General features: G+C 29.7%; 1 protein-coding gene across 1 annotated transcript in view; it reads left to right on the top strand.

Annotated features, from left to right (window-relative positions):
* The window catches only part of LOC106468482 (succinate--CoA ligase [GDP-forming] subunit beta, mitochondrial-like), a 25,838-nt gene extending 5,480 nt beyond the window's left edge, over positions 1 to 20,358 (top strand). Inside the window, exons 3-11 of the mRNA XM_013928911.2 lie at positions 1,231 to 1,330; positions 2,808 to 2,898; positions 5,639 to 5,791; positions 8,243 to 8,332; positions 8,718 to 8,814; positions 10,344 to 10,505; positions 11,407 to 11,549; positions 14,916 to 15,036; positions 16,980 to 20,358. Coding sequence (XP_013784365.1) covers positions 1,231 to 1,330; positions 2,808 to 2,898; positions 5,639 to 5,791; positions 8,243 to 8,332; positions 8,718 to 8,814; positions 10,344 to 10,505; positions 11,407 to 11,549; positions 14,916 to 15,036; positions 16,980 to 17,092 — 1,070 coding nt within the window. The 3' untranslated portion in view covers positions 17,093 to 20,358. The remainder of the gene's footprint in view (positions 1 to 1,230; positions 1,331 to 2,807; positions 2,899 to 5,638; positions 5,792 to 8,242; positions 8,333 to 8,717; positions 8,815 to 10,343; positions 10,506 to 11,406; positions 11,550 to 14,915; positions 15,037 to 16,979) is intronic.
* The last annotated feature ends 292 nt before the right edge of the window (positions 20,359 to 20,650 follow it).

Here is a 20,650-nt window from a genome sequence, read left to right as displayed (position 1 = left end):
ATAGAATGATAGGTTTATTTTTAGTGAGTGTGAAACACTTAAATATACCAGTTCGATACTTTTGTTTTGTGCTCAACTTCAAGGTTATAAGAAGTGTTTAACAGTATTTCTTCAGTATGTAAATTTGCCCAGTTTTAAGGGTCAGTGTTACATAAATTTGCCCAGTTTTAAGGGTTAGTGCTACCTTAAGAGAGGAGCTCTTTATTTCAGGACATCATCATTGTAGTTGTTTTGTGTGCAAGATTTCTAGACCTGTAGATTTTGGCCTCAAGTGAGAGTTGGTTGTATTTGGATGTAGAAGGGTTTTTTTTAGTTTATTCGGTATCTTGCCTGGTGTTTGGTTAAAACAGAATTGCCAGAGTTCAACAGTCAAGTTCATAATCTCTCAGGAACATATTAATGAAAGTTTAATAACTGTGAATTTCAAACAAACAATTCAGTTACAATGTTCACTGCTTTTGCAGTTATACACACATAGGGGAGAAATTGGCGCGATCACAAAGGGTGTAATAACATAAATATTCCAAACATATTATCAGAATTAAGATACCAAATCTTAGAAGCAGCTCAACAAAGGAAAATTTAAGAAAAAATCAAAGCTTTTTTTTTATTTCAAAATGTACCAATCAAACTCTCAATCAAGACCAAAGCCTGTTGGTCAGCAATGTGTTCGGCATCCACTCTCCTTGAAAACAAAGCCACAGTGATAACATCACACAATAAACAGTCCATTGACAACTACTTTCTTCAAATGTCCTACAAATGACAACATTTGCAGAACTCAAACAAAAGCTCTGCAACAGATCTGCACTCTCAACAAAAATACACAAAACAGTGACCTGAAAGAGTCTTAGTATGAACTAAAATGTCATCCCAATCCAAAAATATGGCAGGAGCAGTCTATTGAAAATTTTAACTGCATTATAGATTTTTGCCTCTGTTTTATCTGTCATTTGAGAAGGAAGCTCTTTTTCTGCTGTTTATTTCTGTAAATTTTCTGCTGTTTATGAATAAAATGAGTTACGCTATACCTCGTATCTTCTATTTATCATATTTATTACTTGGAATAAAAACAGTAATTTAGTCTACTACACTAAGTGTTCTACACAAAGTGAAGTTAAAAAGAATTATTTCACTTCCTTATACAATTTGGTTTTGTACAAATGATTGGAAACTTGTTTGTTGCTTACAGTTACATAATTTATTGGCTTTTTTAAAATTTTGTTTTAGATGTTAGAGAGTTTGTTATTAAGGCTCAGATCCTAGCAGGTGGTCGTGGTAAAGGTACTTTCTCCAGTGGGCTACAAGGTGGAGTAAAGTTAACAACAAAGTAAGTTCAATTCTTCTAGTTCATTGGTATTTTTCAGAATCACACAGTTGTTCAATTTTTATTATAGGATGTGTAACATACAGCAGCAAAGCATACTGTAAACTAAAACGAGGAAGTGTGAACATGTCTGTATGATTATAGTTATACTTGTCATAAGACATTAGTATTAAGCCTATTAAATTTTTAATCACTACATTCTTTATCTAGTCCCTTAAGGATTTTCAAGAATTAGAAGAGTGTATAATAACGTATTCGAACAGCACTGTATATGTTGTATCCATTGTCAATTATGTATTTTGCTCAATCCAGAGCTCTTCAGGCATCTGAGATACAACAACAACAGTTGTTATTTTGTGTAAAAGGCATATACACCATAACAATGTCTGTTTGATGTTTTGTTCCTAATATGACCATTGCATCTCATGCTGTGTTAGTTCCAAAAAGCTGCTGAGTAGTGTTTCAATGTAGAGGCTCCAGCCAGGACCAAGATGAGGCACCGTACAAGTTCTTTGTAACAGAATATTTAATTTTTACCAGAAAGCATGAAATTACCCTTTCTAAAATGTGCATTAAGTAATTTAGAACTGCACATCAACAAATTAGAAGTACACAATATGTGATGAACTGCATACTTATACAAGCCCCCAGTCAACAGTGTCTTTATATCTAGTAATTTATGTGAGACTTCAGTGTGTGTGTTTTTTCTTAGTATTTAATTTAAACTTTAGTAATTTCATTATTGTTTCAATTAAAAATGATTTGAATATGTATTTACATACACCTGTGAAACATTAAGAAATTTGAGATTGTGAACTTCCTAGAAACATAAACACAGTAATGAGCAACTTTGTGTGATATACACATTTGCTACATTCCTTAATTCTAGCTTCTATAATTTACTGCAGAGGAACATGAAGCTGTTATTTAGTTCTGATGTATTTTTTTACAGAATGATGTTTTGTCTCTGTAGTTTCTTTTCTACACACTCAAGAAAGAGAAAAACACATAGAGGGACTTGATTTATTCATTATTCTTCTGTGTGTTTCTTATATTTGTACATCATCTTGATTATTTTGATGTCTTCAGAAATGTAACCCCTTCTTCAATGATTGCTTGTAATTCTCAGTTATACTAAAATACCTTTTTAGTATGTAGTGAGATATTTAGGTATGTGTACAGTTTGTGTGTAGAAAAGAATATATTTCTCTAGCTGTTTATAAAATTCTACAGTATCTATTATTAAGAGGTTATTTTTTATTCTGTTTACTAAACAGTTTAGGAATAAAAGCTCTTCCAGATGTTATAGGGCACTTTAAATCAGTTTATTGTCCTTTCACATCTAAAAGTATGTAGGTTATATTTAAGTAAATGCTTTATAATTCAAAACAAACTGTGATAATCATCTTTTGAAAAGTTTTCAGAGTTAGTTTGCAAGTTAAAAGAGTAGTAGAAATATTTGTTTACAAATTTTATACAGCCCTAAAGAAGTAACACCAATTGTAGAACAAATGCTTGGACATAAACTAGTAACCAAACAAACGACTGCAAATGGAGTACTTGTTAGAAAGGTAAACCTATTTTATTGAAAATACTTTGAAGCATAAGAGAAGATATATTAAAGTGTGATTGTGATTTCTTGCATATCATTATTGGGATTTGGTATTAAGTTAAAATTACATCTTGTTAAGATACTGTTATTTATTTACTTTACATTTATTTATATTAACACAACCAATTTTTTAATTACATGTAGGTTATTTTACTTTTTTGGAAAACATTTGTAGTTGAGGAACTAAACAACTTCAGTAAATTAACTTCAAACACTCATACTCAACCACATTAACTTCAAAATATAGTTTGGATGTGAAGCACAGACTATCATTCATTTAATATTTATTATTAAATTCAAACAAATCTCACGATAATTTATTTTTTACTGTTATTTTTTTTCTAAAAATTAAACTTTTTTGCTTATCTCTGTATATTCTCTTCCTTTTATTATCTTCATATTGCATATACAACAACTAAATGTGTTCAGTCACTTATCTTATACACTTAATTATAGTTTGCCTTATCAAGAACTTGTCCTTCTGTTGTTGCTACTTTTACCTTTTCTGGCTTTTCTCTTCATGATTCGTAGCATTGTTATCTGCACTTCTTTCTAACAATGTAGAATTAAGGTCATGATGTTTGTATCTAATATTGCCTGTTTGATTTCTCTTGAAAGACAATTTATTGAAAGATATTTCCAGCTCCTGTGTTGTAAACCATTACATTGTTGATTTGGATGCCTTTAGTTTTATTCTTCCTCAAATTTCGTTCATGATTTGGTAGAATTGTTTTGTTTGGAGTTAGGTTCAGAACCAGTGAAAATTTCTAATCCCTCTTTATGTATTAGACTGGAACCTGGATGTTCCACTTCTTTATTTTTTCACACTTTCTTCAGATAATCTGTTACACACTGATCATTTCTTGTGGTATTGGAAATCTTCTTTTAGTTTTTTATATCCTTTGTGGCTTCCACACATTTTGATTATAATTTTACTGTTGAGAGATTTTTGTTTTCTCTTTCATCACTGCCTACGCTTGCTAGCCTAACTTCAGATAAATGAAGACTTTTAAATTTCTTAATTCTCCTCAACCTTCTGCTTTGATTTTTTGTTCCTGATAATTTGTTTCCTTTTATCTCTCTCTCTCTCTTTAGTTTAGGGGAATAAATATCGTTCGTTGTCCCATCCCAGCCATTGGGTTTCTTTTCTTGACCCCATTGTCTTAAAAATGCATGGACTATTGAAGTCATATGGAGAAGAGTTTCTTTGGTTCTGCATTTCATTGGAAAACTGTGTTTCATCCATATTAATGAACTAAATCAGTATCCCTGGTGAGCATGCAATGAAGAAGATGTTAGGTGTAGAGAAGAAGAAAAACAGAGAGACTAATGCCACCTCAGGCAATGGACTAATAGAATTATAAATGATTTTGTGTCCAATGGCTCCACAGACTTAGATTTCAATTATGAATCATGTTCAATGATAGAACTTTCTAAATGTGGTCAGTTTAATGTTTAGGAGTAAGTGCTGGTTGCTTGGATTATCATTTTCCACTGCCCAAAAATGACACTTTTCAGCTGGAAAAGTCAGAGAAAATTAAAGTTCTGATACGATATCTTACCTCTTCTCGCAAAATAGTTTTCTTGATTAGTACTGCTGTCTATCAGTGCAAATTTTCGATGCTCCGACACAAGCCTTCCATCTTACACTTCATGATTAACGAGTTCAGCTGTGAAGAGGGCACTGGTTATGATAGGAGTAGTGTTACACTCCTATTCGTAGAGAGTTGCTGCATGATCATTTGTATGTGGTTATGCAGAAGTGGGAGGTGAAAGACTAGTGGCAGAGTGTTGAAAATTTATGTCGATAGATGGTAGTACTAATCAAGAAAGCTATTTTGTGAGAGGAGATATTTATCAGAAATACATTTTCAGTGTATGAAAATTCTAACTTCCACTTTGTATGCACCCTGAAAAATACCTATTATTGGAGTAGGGTGCAAGGAAAAACATTCCATAACCTTGAGGAATATCTGAAATTACAGCAAAATGCTGTGTGATGAAGATAATAATTAAAGCAGAAGAAATAAAAGAACAAATTATAAAGTAGTTGTTATAAACTGGAAGAAAAAAATTAAGTAAAGCACCCATCTTTGGGATTAACAAAAATAGGCAATGGTGAGAGTGAGGAAAATAAGGTGTGCCATCAGGGGGGGGTACATTCAAATTTTCAGTTTTGCCTCACCTCCTGTAGATAGATCTTCACCAAATTTAATATGGAGGTTCATTGGGTTCTTGGGGAGATAAAAACAAATTTTCAGTTTTTATGGGTGTTTTTGCATTTTTTTACCACTACTTCGCTCCCTATTGATGAATCTTCACCAAATTTGGCATGCAGGTTTGTTGGGTCCATGCGGAGATACATGCACAATTGCAGTTTCACATTTTACGTTTTGCAGTTTTTTGGGTGTTTTTACAATTACATATAAGGGAAGCAACTTTTCATGTCCTAAGATAACCTTTCGTTAATCATGAATTTACATAACTTCTATCCAGGGGACGGGTACTCCAGTTAGTTTGTAATAAACTGTGTATTTTTTTTTTTTAAATATATGTATGGTGTACTTAATGCTTTTGGAAATGTGTAAAATATAGAAAATTTTACTTGAATTAACTCAGTAATTATTTTCTTAGTAAAATGTTTTGAAAAATATCATGTTTGGGAAATAAAAACTAAATTTTTATGAAACTGTTTTCAGGTAATGATAGCAGAAGCCCTAGACATTGAGAGAGAAACATACTTGGCAGTTTTAATGGACAGAGAGACTAGTGGACCAGTCATAGTGGCCAGTCCAGCTGGAGGTGTGGACATTGAGGAAGTAGCACAGACCAATCCAGAGCTTATATTTAAGGTTTTCATTAAGTTTTTATTATTTAATTTTTCTTCTACCTTAAAATGTTAAATAGACAAGATGTTAAATTTTCCAGTTTTAAATTGGACTTTACCCTCTTGTAACAGGTAGGTCAAAGTGTGAATGTCATGAACTTCTACAGAGGCACATTAAAGCTACTTTATTACCAACCTAAATGAATAAACTTGGCATCAATACATAAGTAATAAATCAAACTTTAATATTATATAAGTTTTAGTTCTTAATTTTATAAGAAATTATTTTTAAAAAATCCTAAATCTCCCATAGTATGAGAATCGTAACGTTCGTTCTCTAGGTCTTAATTTAAGCCTCTCTTGTCCAAAGTGTAAAGTCAGCTGAATTATAATAACTATAGGACATTGTTACTTTGTGCATGCTGTTATTCTATGTTTTTAGGTGCATTACTTAACTCAATAAAAATTATTTAGTGTAGAAGTACCATCATTATATAAAAAGTAGATTTAAATTTTATCGGCAACCGACAGCAAAAAATGAGGTCAGTACTGTATTTCTTGTACTTTAGGTATATTTTTTATTTATGGTTATAAAAGTAACTGAAATGTAAAAATTAGAAACTTGTAGATCAGATAAGGTTTCATTAGGTAAGATAGTGAAAAATAATAATTATTCACCAGGTTTTTGCATTATGTCAATCAATACAGTAACGTGAGCTATGCATTTGCTGAACAAATTACAACTTGTGTGGTTGGATTATTAGTTAGAAATGTTCAAAGGGCAATAAAACAATAAAATTAAATGTTAACAGTTGTATACTGTTATAAGCCTTAAGTTATCTAGGATAAACAAATTGTAATTTTCTGTCACAGTCTGTAGTCATTTTAGAAAGAAAAAAGGTAATTTACATTTATTTCGTATTTGTTATGGTGGTAACAAGGTCAGTGAAATCTACTGAATCCATATAGAGTTAGGGTAAAGAAAATAACAGATAAAATATAAAGTTTTACTGAACAAAAGGTTTGATATTTATATATGAGGTTTTAAGAGATTATGCAAATGAAATTTGAAAATTTTCAACTGAAGAAAAGTATTTTTCATCGTAACATGAAAATCACTTTGCAATCAGAGCAGGCAAAACTCTGATAAAATATAATTGCAGATTAATCTTTAATAAAAATGCTTAATTAAAAATCTTATTTCTCATATACAAATTTTGTGAAGATGCACAAAACATATCAAAAATTATAGTATGAAAACTGATGGTTACCTTGTGGTTACAAGGTCAATCACATTAACTGACCCCATTGATGTGTGATAGTGTGAAATAACTTTTTATATTAAGTTAATAAATTATTACCCTAAGAAATAAAGTGTGAATAATTTTGTCTGTTAAATGAATATATCTTTTATTGTTGGAAAGAAAATTATTTTTAATAACATTTCAAGAATACACAATATTTGACCAATAATACTGATGTTCATAGAAAAATAAAATAAATATCATAGCTCTATAGATGTAAAAAAAAAAGTAATAATTTTTTAATGGTCAAACTTTTTTGGTGATTAATTGATCTGTTGTTATGTTTGAAAAATATTTAAAATAAGTATACTATCTAGCAAGCTCTGATATTGTTTTTGTTTTTTTATGAACATCAGTAATCAGTATGTTTGGTCAAATCTCATGAATTCTATGTGTTGAAAAATAATTTACTTTCCAACAATAAAATATGTATTAAATAAATTAGCTGACACCTAATGTGGGCTTAGGACAAAACTAGTAATATCTTTTTAAGGTATCTGAGATTTGTTTTTGGTTAATAAAGTTTATTAACTTTATATAAAAAGTTAAAACGTTGTTTCAAAATGTCTTTAAGTGCTCAAAGTGTATGATATTATACTTCGTGATATTGATTATAAGTCAGAAATATTCTATATATATGGCAGTGACTTATGAGATTACTAATAGTAATAGGTTCAAGTTAACTTAAGTTATGAGCTCTTAGTTCTTGGGATAAGTTTTGTGGTACTAAGTGGTTGAATCGTAATTTTGATTAATTGATTATCATATGTGATACTAATAGATGTAGCCGATGCTCATAGGTAACCAAATTAATTGCCCAGCTCTATTTCATATATATTGCAACAACTTCATTTTGAAAAATTTAAATATTTTTCTGTTTTAAACTTTAGTGAAATTTTGTATTCTGTGTTAAATCACATACTTTCAACATATGTTTCCAAATACTCACTGTATATTATGTTTTATATATGAATATTTTGCATGACTTTGTGAATATCATTAAACTAGTATGTAAATGTTTAAGATATGTGATATACGATAGAAATTAAAATACTGACATCATCAGAATTACACGAATGCTAAGATTTATCATACATTTTCTATTTTACAATTTGTACTAAGAAATTGCTATAAGGTTTGTGTTCTGTTATCTTTGTTATTTTTTTTTTTAGGAATCAGTTGATATTGTGAAAGGTCTATCCAATGAACAAGCAAGAAAACTTGCTGAAAATTTGGAGTTTAAAGAAGAACTAAGGGACCAGGTGTGAAAAAAATCTACTATTTATATATACGGAAATGCTTATTTTTTCCTCAGTCAGTAAATTCAAATAAATCCTTGAGTCTTGTGTATTTGTGTTTGTGTTAATTCATTAAACAGTACAATATGATACTGTAAGTGAAATGCAATTTACAAAAAATGTTAATGATACAGACAATTTGTAAACGTTGTAACTGTAGTACAGTTTTTAATGAAACAGAGATTTAGAAAACTAATTTTGTTACAACAATGTCATTAGGTTTTCTGTTGATAATTATATATCCTAATACTATCTGTAATTTATTTGATAGAATGATACAGCACTAAAAATTGTTTTTAGTAAATATTGAATATACATATAAAATTACTTATGCATTTTCTTTTGTTAGGCTGCAAATCAAATAAAGAAACTTTATGAATTATTTCTCAAAGTTGATGCTACACAAGTGGAGATTAATCCCTTTGGAGAAACGCCAGATGGACGAGGTATTGTTGTTAAAAGTTTTCACAAAGTTGAATAACTACAGCTTGTAGGTTCAAATTAAACAGTTTATCGTATAAAAGCTTTCAACATCTATTCAGGATGTATGGCCTCTTGTTAAACAGATTAATCCTATGTACACGAGTGTGTGTGAGGAGGGGGTCATATTGAGTGCCATTCAATATGATAGGGTAAATTTAATGTCAGAATTACCAATTAGTCATTTAACCTTAACCCTACATTGCTGATTTAATGACAGTTCATGTAGAGGAGAGCATCCTTGTATATTCTAAAATCAGATCCACTATTACAATATACAGAGATACTGAAAAAAATGGATATGCATTCAGAGGTTCTAGATGTTATGCAAACTGTGCAATGGACAAAAGTATTTGTATTATTTGCATGAACATCACCTGGTACTCCAAGTTATCAGAGTTTGAGTTAGACTGAGGTGGTCAATTCACAGATGTATCTTGAGTACAGATACTTATGTAACACATCTGATAATTTTTGTTTACAACACATTTGTACAGATTAGTAAAAGCTTGCCACATTTTGTATTTGTACATGCACCCCCTAGCGGACTAACAATGCTAGGAACCGGGCTTCAATACCCATGGAGGGCAGAGCACAGATAGCCCATTGTGTAACTTTGTGCTTAACTTTAAAAGACAACAACAAAATTATAAAATACTAAATTTAAAATTATAGTCGACATGCCTTCTTCAACATTAGACTAATCTCATGCACCCCAATTAAAGTCTTTGGCTGTATCATTATTAGCCTGTAATTAACTCTTTCACTGCCACGTTAATAGAAAAACAACTCTCCTAGTGCCAAGTTTATATGGTGTTGTATAATTATATCTTACAATATGTCATATCTACATGTAATGCTTTTAAAGAGAATTGATTGAAATATTTCACAGAAGATTATCTTCTCGGATTTTAAGAAGTATTAAATAAAATAATTAGTCATCTATTCCAAAATTTGAAAATTAATATGTAAGATTTTTTTTTTTTAATTAATTATAAAATTACTGATCTTAAACCATTCTATTTCTTAAACCATTTTACTTCTTTCAAGGTTAAAATAAAGGTTGTATAGCATGTCATATATATATGTATATGTCCACGGCAGTGAAAAACTTAAGGAAGCAAAATGTACCATCTCAAACGTAGTAACTTTCACTTTGGTGGTTCCACATTTTTGGAGTTTTCTCCAACAGAAATTTCCCTTGTTTGATATTGAATATATTATAGCAAAAAATGGAAGTTATGACTAATGTAATTTTAAACAAATCATGTACATGCCTAGATATTATGACACACTCATTAAGGTTGACTTTAAAATACAATTAACACTGTCAGGATGAAGTGTGTACTGAAATTCAAGTTAAAAGTGTAAAGTTGGTTGTTTAAACACCCTATTGAATTTCATGTATCATGGTAAAAGATCCATAAAACAGCTTAACAGTTTTTATAATTAAACCTAATGGCTAATGTGTAAATGCCTTTATTCTGTGTTTTAGTGGTTTGTTTTGATGCCAAAATCAACTTTGACGACAATGCAATGTTTCGTCAGAAGGAAATCTTTGCAATGGAAGACTCGTCTGAGAGTGACCCTCGGGAAGTTGAAGCCACTAAATATAGTATTAATTATATAGGAATGGATGGAAACATAGCTTGTCTAGGTAGGAATTTTATTTACTTTTCCCAGTTTCCACTTTTATTTCTATGAAATTAAAATATGATCTATATATCCAGGCAAAACAGATTATTTTTTATTTGCTTAACTTTTCAAGTTCTAGCTAACTGACTGCAAAACATGTAATATTCTAAATGATTTATGACAGTGACAAATTATTTACCTGTAAAAGAGTTCCTAATAAGACTCATACCTAAACATACACACATACACAATTATTTCACTTTTAAATCTTCAAAAAAGTAGATTTCTAGTCAAGTACAAGGAATGGTCTTACTTGAGCAAGCGTTGAAAGTTTTATAAGATACCTGTATTCTTATTCTAACACAGTTCAATGTAAAACATTAGAAATTATAAAACTTACTTCACCAGCATCTTTATTATTGGCAGAATATGAATTATGAGTTTTGTTACAGATAATACCTAAAGCTGAGATGTGTCACTTGTTCTCTCACTACTTGATTGGCTGAGCTGGTGGTCAAATGTTGTTGTTGTTTTTTACAATTCTCTGTGTCCCTATTGAATATCAGTTTTATTCCAGCTGAATGTTAATAAAAGAGATTGAGGTCATAAAAAGTTTTGTAAATTTGTTGTGTGGATCAGTTTTTAATTGATATTTTTCCTCTTATAAAAAAAAGTCCCTGTTTGTTTTACAGAGTTAAAATAATTAACTATGAAAATATTATATAATAGTTACTTTACTGGATCTATCATTTCAAGTTAATTAAGTATACATACCATTGAATTAACAATGATAAAGAACTACATTAGGAAGTAGAAAAGAGTAAGTTATAGAGTGAATGGTGTCATAATGTTCATTATAACTTATTTCACTGTGGATGAGTTTCATAAAATTATCTCAAATGTCATAATATTTGGTTGTACAGTTAATGGTGCTGGGCTTGCAATGGCCACTATGGATATCATTAAACTGTATGGAGGAGCTCCAGCTAACTTTCTTGATGTTGGTGGAGGAGTCCAAGAGGACCAAGTATACCATGCCTTCAGAATACTTACACAAGATACTAGGGTAGGTTGGTGTGATAAAATATTAAAACAGTATGAACAATAAGATACTAGGGTAAGTTGGTGTGATAAAGTAATAAAACAGTATGAACAATAAGATACTAGGATAGATTGGTGTGATAAAGTAATAAAACAGTATGAACAATAAGATACTAGGATAGGTTAGTGTGATAAAGTAATAAAACAGTATGAACAATAAGATACTAGGATAGGTTAGTGTGATAAAGTAATAAAACAGTATGAACAATAAGATACTAGGATAGGTTAGTGTGATAAAGTAATAAAACAGTATGAACAATAAGGTACTAGGATAGGTTAGTGTGATAAAGTAATAAAACAGTGTGAACAATAAGGTACTAGGATAGGTTAGTGGGATAAAGTAATAAAACAGTATGAACAATAAGATACTAGGATAGGTTAGTGTGATAAAGTAATAAAACAGTATGAACAATAAGATACTAGGATAGGTTAGTGTGATAAAGTAATAAAACAGTATGAACAATAAGGTACTAGGATATGTTAGTGGGATAAAATAATAAAACAGTATGAACAATAAGGTACTAGGGTAAGTTGGTGTGATAAAGTAATAAAACAATATAAACTATTTAACTTTCACTGAAAGAAGATAATAGAATTCTATTAGTTAAATTTGTTCAGAATCTAGTTCAACACTCATATCTAGCATTAACTATGTAAACACCTTACTTACACAACAGTGATTACATAAGTTGCATATCTTAATATTTCATGTAAAATAAATGTTTCTTCAAATACAAGTAAAGAAGCAGAAAGCTAAGATTTTTTATTAAATAAATTTTTTAATTATCATTAGTGGTTATAGATATCTTTTTCTGTACAGTTAAACTTTGATAGGTTTTATATTTGTTAATTAAACCACTATAGAGAATACAAGAGTATTTATGATTTTGAAAATTGCATCTTGGTTAGTTCTTTCCATGTATCTATAGAAAACTGAATTTACAACAATTAGAAAACCGTAAGATCCTGACTGTATTATATGAAAATGAATTCAAGAATATTTTTTCACCTCTAATTTTTTTCTTTACTGCTTTTATCTTTAGATTAACAGTTTTTCATAATTTTCAGTTAAAAATCTATTAAACAAAGTAAATTAATCCTTTCATTTTATATCCAATTGTATTATCTAACTACTTGAAAAAATTATGAATCATTAAAATTGTTTGAAAGACATATTTAGTAGTGAGAGAACATCTAGGATTTGTTGGTGTGGATAATTTGTCTAGTGAGCTTGTTCGTAGACGTTTCTTTATGTACTTTTGAGTATCTTTAGCAAATCTGTTTTTGTTTTATTGTCCAGATTAGTTTAAAGAAATGAGAAAAAAATCCAAAATCAAGACTTTTGAATATTAAAGTGGCTTATGTTAACTGGCTGACCCCTATGCTTGTTAGTTTGGAAATGTGGTGGCTTCATGTTGTGTGCAAGTTCACTGACAACACATGCTACAACAGGATTCCATGACTTGGTAGAGGAGATCCTGTACTTTGGCAGGTGCTAAACCTCTCTACCTTGTAAATTAAACTAATCAGGATTGATGTACAAGTAGCACAGTACTGAGAGAGGGCTCTTTAGTATGGTTCTGGGTTGTGAATCAGTATATTTATCTCACTTGTTATAAATCCTTTTTGGGTCTTAATAAAATTAATTCACCATCAGACTACAACACCAATGCACATGATAATGAAGTAAACCTGTTTCCGAGTTTTATAAATTTCTCCTTTGCAGTTCAGTTTTAAAGGTTATCATTAATAGATTAGAAAGAGATATTGGAATCCCCATTCTCAGGATGCCAATTTGTAAAGTTTTTAAATGATGAAGTTTGAGTCCCTCTTAATCAAAATTAAGCTTTGTTTTAACATTTTCTGGTTGATCTCTCAGAGAATACATTATAGTAATTGGCATGTCCCAAAATTCATGTTCTTAGCTTGCTAAAGCAACTATACAACTTAGCTGTTGGAAGATGGTACTTTTTAATCTCTTCACTGCAACAACAACAACAAAGATTCCTTGTGTGAGACACTTTTTTGTTTCAAAGCAACTAAAAGGTCATGATTTGAACTGATTTCATGGTATAATCCTTTGTTTTGCGACATCGTTTTCTTTCACCTTGTAGTAGCACTTAAAAATCGATTGTGCAACATTTTTAGGCCTACTGCTTTTAGTCATGTAATTTATTCATCTTTATGGATGTATACATACAGAATATACTTTACAGGCATTCAAAATTTCTTTGGGATAAACCTTAGGCCTTCTATAAAACTCACTGGTTTGATTTTTTCTGGGATGATAGAAAGAGAGAACCTTTTTTTTTGCATGTAAAACTATAGCTGAATCTTTTCCTTTTTTCAAGTTAATCAGGACTAAATAGTGATATACAGCTACAGAAGTAAATGTCACAGATGTCCCAGGACTTACTCAAAGGTTTTTGTGTAACCAAGTTATCCTGTTGAACATATATGATAGTCACATAATTTTGTAATATGAACTACACTACACAGAATATAATGTAACCACTAGAAAATTTTGAGATCCTTCTGCCAATGATGTAGGAAAAGAGGGTTCGAACATGTAGTAGGTTTTATAGCACATCACAGATGTACAAGTAGATGTCATGTAGGGTTAGTGATGTAAATTATACACTAGGCACCACCTATTGTACTTTAACCCACTATCTTAACATAAATTTATATATATATATATTGTAGTCTAAGGTCTACTGTACAAACAATTACATACATAACACACTGCTTGAGAATTATAGTAATTTACACTTCTTACATTACATTCATATGTTTATTATATATGAACTATAATAATATACTCTTTTTTTCTATTTATTTGTTGTTAAATTGCTTTCTGGTTCTTTCCATATACTTGATAAGAAGTTTTTGTACCATTACTTTTTATATTTATCAATTATTTTTCTGTATTAAAAATCTTTAAATAAGCCATAAGTTCTGCCAATGCTTATAAAGTGTGCTATACAAAATATAATGTATTGTTACTGCAACTGCACAAAGATGATTGAACAAGTTTTACGTTATTTTATAAAACACTTTTTTTTTTTTAAAAAGTGTTTAAAGAGTTTGTAATGTTGAATGACAGATGTTTTTGCTCAAAATGAACAAGAATTAAGAAATTAAATAAAGAAATAAGTGAGCTGAAAATGTCTTTGGTAAACTTAATTATGTCCCACCGTGTAATTATCATGCCATTTTGAAACTTTTAACTATCATATTCAGATAGGCAAGGTAGTCAACTTCACTTTAATCACAAAGTAAGTGAATATTAGTTGTTTTATTTACACAATTGACTATCTTTTTTTAATAGGTAAAAGCCATATTGGTGAACATCTTTGGTGGAATAGTAAACTGTGCTACTATAGCTAATGGAATCACCAATGCATGTAAAAGTATTGGTCTGAAAGTTCCATTAGTGGTGAGATTAGAAGGTGAGGAAGTATTTTGATCAGAAATATAGTCTGATAATTTAAAATCGTTTATTGGTTTGTTTTTACAGTTAATTCTGAAAATTATTTCATTTTGTGTTTTTGATGTACTAGGTTTAACTGTTACATTTAATGTTCCAAGTACATATTAACCCCTTCTGTAATTCGCCTAAGAAAGCTGGGTGCCCTTCATATTTCAAAAAATATTTGACCAAATTTATTCTCATGTTATCATGTGTTGCAATCAGTGCTTGCTAGATGACATTGAAAGTGGTACAACCCTGACATTTTCTCTGGATTTTATTGCTGATGGAAAATTAAGCTTTTATAAAACACTATAGGTTATTGAAAAGCTTTTGTTTTCTACTTAAAATAACTAGTAACAATACAGTTTGGTAAATTACAGGAAAACCACTAAGTGTTATGAAACACTATACATGCATACATATACAGGGTTCTTATAGTTTCTTAGTGTATTTGAATATCAATAAGATTAATAATGTTGTTCATAGTGCAATACTTATTTTTGGATATACCAATGAGACAATGAAGGTCATGAATCTGTGATCAACAGTGGATGCTATCTGCTCATCATGGCCACCTTGTCAATATGGTTGACAAACTTGATTTTTGGCCATTAGCACCTGTTACTTTGACTGACTCAACAGTTATCATCAAGCAGCGTGTAGCCATTTTTATCATTAGACAGCTTAATTCAGCTGTATGTTTTGTTGTTCCACAGATGCAAGCCATTGTTGACATAGTGGTCTTAATGACCAAATAGCACCCTCTGTTGACCATAAACTTATCAGCTCCATTGTCTCGTTGGTATGTTTGCCAAGAATGTTACTCTGAGGTGAATAGTATTCATTCTATTGATATTTGAATACTAAGAAACTTTGTAAGATCCTTTTATATTAGAGTTCACATTTAGTATCAGTTTTTAGATAACCTTAAGTTCTAAAGAGGGTTTTGTGAAGTTTACCATGTAATTCTGATCTGTGTTACTTCTCTTTCAAGTTTATAGCCCTGTAAGTAAGTGATTTATAGTACTGTTTAAATTTCCAAAATTAAGGCCTAGGATTTTTAGTTGTTCAAAATTGTTTGAATTTAAATATATTTTTTTTTTTGTACAGTGATATTTCAGAAATAATACACATGGCTACAAAGAAAATTACGATTAAAATCAACTAAATTCCATTTCAGTTTAGTTTTTTCATTATTGGACTTTTAAATCAAGCATTTGTATGTTTCTTCCCCACAACATCATTTATTGAAGTTTACTCGATTGTACAAGCTTTTACTATCCCTAATTTTAAACTAATAGATTCAAGGAATTGTAAACAGTCAACAGTATCTACTGCCAACTCTTAGGATACTCTTTATCTGACTGAGTAGTAGGATTTGACGAACACTTAATAAAAAAACATTCCTAAGTTCCAGAGCATCCTTAAATAATATACCAAAATGCAATTTAAACTTTACATAGTTTTAGTAGAAAAAATAAAAAAATAAATAGATTAACATGTAATGAATGCATATTCAAAATGTATAGAATGAACACCATTCTTTCTGTCACAATCATCACTTAAAGCAAACACTCAGACAATATATATGTTCTCGTCTTAACTACCACAAAAAACATGTCTTTTTGTACACTCAAACCAAAACCAGTCGCTATGTGTTTATAGTGTTTTGCTTTTGTAGGGTTGCAGGAACATCATATTAAAAAAAACAAGCAAATGAAAAGAAATATGTTCATAATTGTGAAAGTACTTGAAGTTTTCTTTTTTTCTTTAAGACTTCAGTACTCTGTTTATAAGAAAACATAGTTTTAATGCATTTTTAGGTGTTGTTAAGGGTGTTAAACTGACTATCACACGTATTAATATATTACATAAATATATGATCTAGATTGTATATGTATATTCTTCTCATCTCTTCAGGTACTAATGTAGATGAAGCTAAAAGAATCCTCTCTGAAAGTGGACTTCCAATCACGACAGCCAATGATCTGGATGATGCAGCTAAAAAGGCTGTAGACAGTCTACCTATTTAGTAATATTGAAAGATTCCTAGAGATGAAAATGTTATATGTAATAAATAAAGTGTTTGTAAAGTTCTGTTAAAAGCTGTATTTCTGATATTTCCATTTTATGATTTTTTTTAGAAACATTATAAAAATTGAAAATAATGAGAGGGTTTTCCTTTGCAGGAATAAATGGTTCTAGTTCTAATATATGTTGTGTATACAATTCTGAATATTAGTTTCTTATTTTCAAGTTTTGTTGAAATTTTGTGTTTGAAAGTATTTATAGTTGTTCTAAGAACTTATGAATGGAAGTAAAGAAGAATATGTTATAATATATCAACCACACTACATCTGCCATATCCTTTCAGACAGTTAGTTATGGCATAGACCAATGGTTCTTAACCTTGTTTTGCTCCATGCCCCACCTCGACATCTCAAAAAATTGGATGCCCTCTTAATATAAAAACAAATTTGGTGTTTAAAATGTATAATAATGTAATGTACAATTTAGAAATTTACCAAAATTTCACACACAAATAAAAATTTTTCTTATTGTAGCATTTTCAAATTGCCCCCCTGTGGGGCGTGTGCCCCACGTTCAGAATCACTGGCATAGATGATTTGAAAACAGATATTTATCTGAAATAAAAATACGTATTGAAATTTTATGAAGTGGTTAAATAAACTGTAAATTCTCACCATTACCATAGGAACAAATTCATTCATGCCTAACTTCATAATCTGTAATCTTAGCAGAAAAAGATGCATGAAATTATTTCAGAACATTAGGTTATATTTCCTGTTTTAAACTTTTAGCTTTGAGTTTCAGTATAAAGATAAAGGAAAATAAAAAATGAATTTGTGTTTATTAGTAAAATCAACCAAAAACCACAGAGTAATGATTATCAGTTGCTTTATTAAATAAATCTATATACGTAACCTAGCTAGTATCAAAAATACATCAACAGTCTAACTAGAAGCAAGATAATTTTTTATACTTTTCTTTCTTAACAGATTTTTGTATACATTTTTTTTAATGTGAAAGAAATTGGTTAATAAAAATTGAAAATATAGTAAAAAAAAGATTAAAAATCATTGTAAGAAAGTATTAACTTGTCAACACTTTGGTCAAATGACCATTTTATTCTTTTTTCCATACAGTGATTTTTATCATGCTCTAGCCACAATTGTTTATAAATTGGTTGTTAAGAGCTTGCTGAATTTAATCGTCCTCATAATTGATATTTACAAAACTTGTGTTTAAGAAACTAAGTTGTAGCTCGTATTTTATCCATTCCTTCCTAGTGAAGAACACTAGTAGTTTGAATGTCCTTTTTTTGTTTTGTTTACACAAAGTGGATAACATTTTAGAAGAAACCCTGAAGTTGAATAATATCAAAAGAACGCTGGAAAGTTGGAGTTAGAATGTAATGTTTTGATGAAACTTGTGTTACTTAACACAAACAGAGGAAACAGTTTGAAGTTTGATATGGTTTTTGAAAAAAATGTTTTGAAACAACATTCATGATAAATTTGGAGTATTAGCAACAAAATATAATCATCTGTTACATTCCAAAAATCTTTGCAGTTGTAAAATAGCCACATCAGTATATAAGCTTTATTTTATAGGGTATTCAGTGTTACCATCATCACCCAAAATTTATTACAAATGAAGCTTTCATTTTAAATTGAATTTGACTAATTGTGGTAGTATGAATTGTTAAAGTGGGTTAACTCTTTTTACTCATTTACTAGAGAGTATGCTTAGTGTGCAAGATCTTAGTCAGATCCAATAATGAGCCCAGGAAATAGAAAAAAAATTTGATTACCACAGAAAAATGATCACTTGATGTGTCAAATTGATCATTTTTATAAAACTGGTGAAAATTTTAATTTAATTTCTCTGAATAACCTAAAATGTTGAATAATTTAAAAGTATGAAAGTTGTGTTCTTGTTTGATTTTTTTGAAAAATGTCATAATATAGCAAGTGCTTTAAGGTAATTGGTAATGAAGGACTTCACTTGGCAGGATAATATATTTTAACTTGTGCCTTGGATTTTACAGAAGAGATGAATCTTGGGTATTTTTACTGTTGTACTGAGAATATTTTGCATAAAGCAATAATACATATAATTTTTCTTTTAGCTATAAGTAACAACGTTTTTAAAATATTATAATGTGGAAATAATGTAGATGTAATTACAAACTTTAATTTGAGTACTTATTTTATCAAATATCATAGTTAAATACTTCCTACCATTTTAGAAAATTGACTTTTATCAGAGTAGTAGATTTACAAAGAATTCCAGACTTTTAGATTGTAAAAGAAAACTGTTTGAGTTAATAAAAAAATAAGATTATGTTTCACAAAATATGAGCCTTTCCACCATTAATGAATGTAGCACATTCCTACTCGATGTATTCTATAAACTACACATGTATATCAAGAGAAGTAAGCAGCCATATATTTGTGTTTGTAAGTTTTATAACAAAGATTAGGTCGATAATTGTACTACATCCCAGTGTTTGTTTTTAACACATTAGCATATTTAAACATTCCTCTCATTTGTTACATTTTAACTTTATTAGTATGCATTTATTAAGCTTACAATTTCTTCTTTTAAATATTATGAATTTATAATAAAATTCTAACCTAAAGCAGTACTTTTTAATAGTTTTATAGAATTTTTTGGGTAGTTTATTATGGTTGACAGGATAAAAGAATTACAAGTCACCTTTTTTTCTGCTCATCAGCATTATCAGGTCCCTGAAAACCAATACAGAACTTTAGAGGCATAAATGTCATCCACATCAGTTCTGTAATCTTTTTGAACAATTTGAACCCTAAAGTAAAGAGGAAAGGTGAATATTAGAAAACTTTAAAGCTTAAAGGAAATTGAAATCAGGATCAGTTCAAATCTACCAGTATTTTACATACAACTTAACGATATTCTCATAGTTTTGATTTTGAATATTGAGTAGCCGTGTATGATTTTTTGTACTTAAATAGTTATGTTTTTCAAATAATCATTTTATCTGATTTTATGTTAAATACAGGTGATGAAAATGGGAAGTAAAACTTATTACTAAAAACATTCATAGTGTGGAAGACTTAATCCTGTAATGAAACTTCTTAATACTTAATCTTTTGTCACTGTTTCCACTGTTTTACTTAGTTACAATTTCAGGACAAGTACTGTGTATACAGATGTAGCACTTTAACTTGGAGTCACACACAGTATGGTTGACACTTATGTAAAAGACAAAATAAATGACTGTATTTTGAGCAAACAATTGTAAGTTGTTTATTTCTTGAACTATTCAATCAAAATATATATCTGTTTAATGTTCGTGAAAAAAAAAAAGAGATAAAATTAGATATAAATTTAAAACTACGTAACATGTCTTGCCATTTTATTGATAACTGCATGGTTTATTTTGTCTGGTTACCAAAATAAACAAATGCCTGGGTGTGATTTAGTAACTAGCAAGTCCAGATTGTGAATCCAAGGATTCCTGATTAGCATTCCACAGCTGAAAAATGCACTTCACATTTTGGGCGCATTACAACAGTGACAATCAA

This window comes from Limulus polyphemus, unplaced genomic scaffold, assembly GCF_000517525.1.
Source record: "Limulus polyphemus unplaced genomic scaffold, Limulus_polyphemus-2.1.2 Scaffold3021, whole genome shotgun sequence".
Taxonomy (NCBI): Eukaryota; Metazoa; Arthropoda; class Merostomata; order Xiphosura; family Limulidae; genus Limulus; species Limulus polyphemus.
This window is presented reverse-complemented; position numbering and strand designations above follow the sequence as displayed.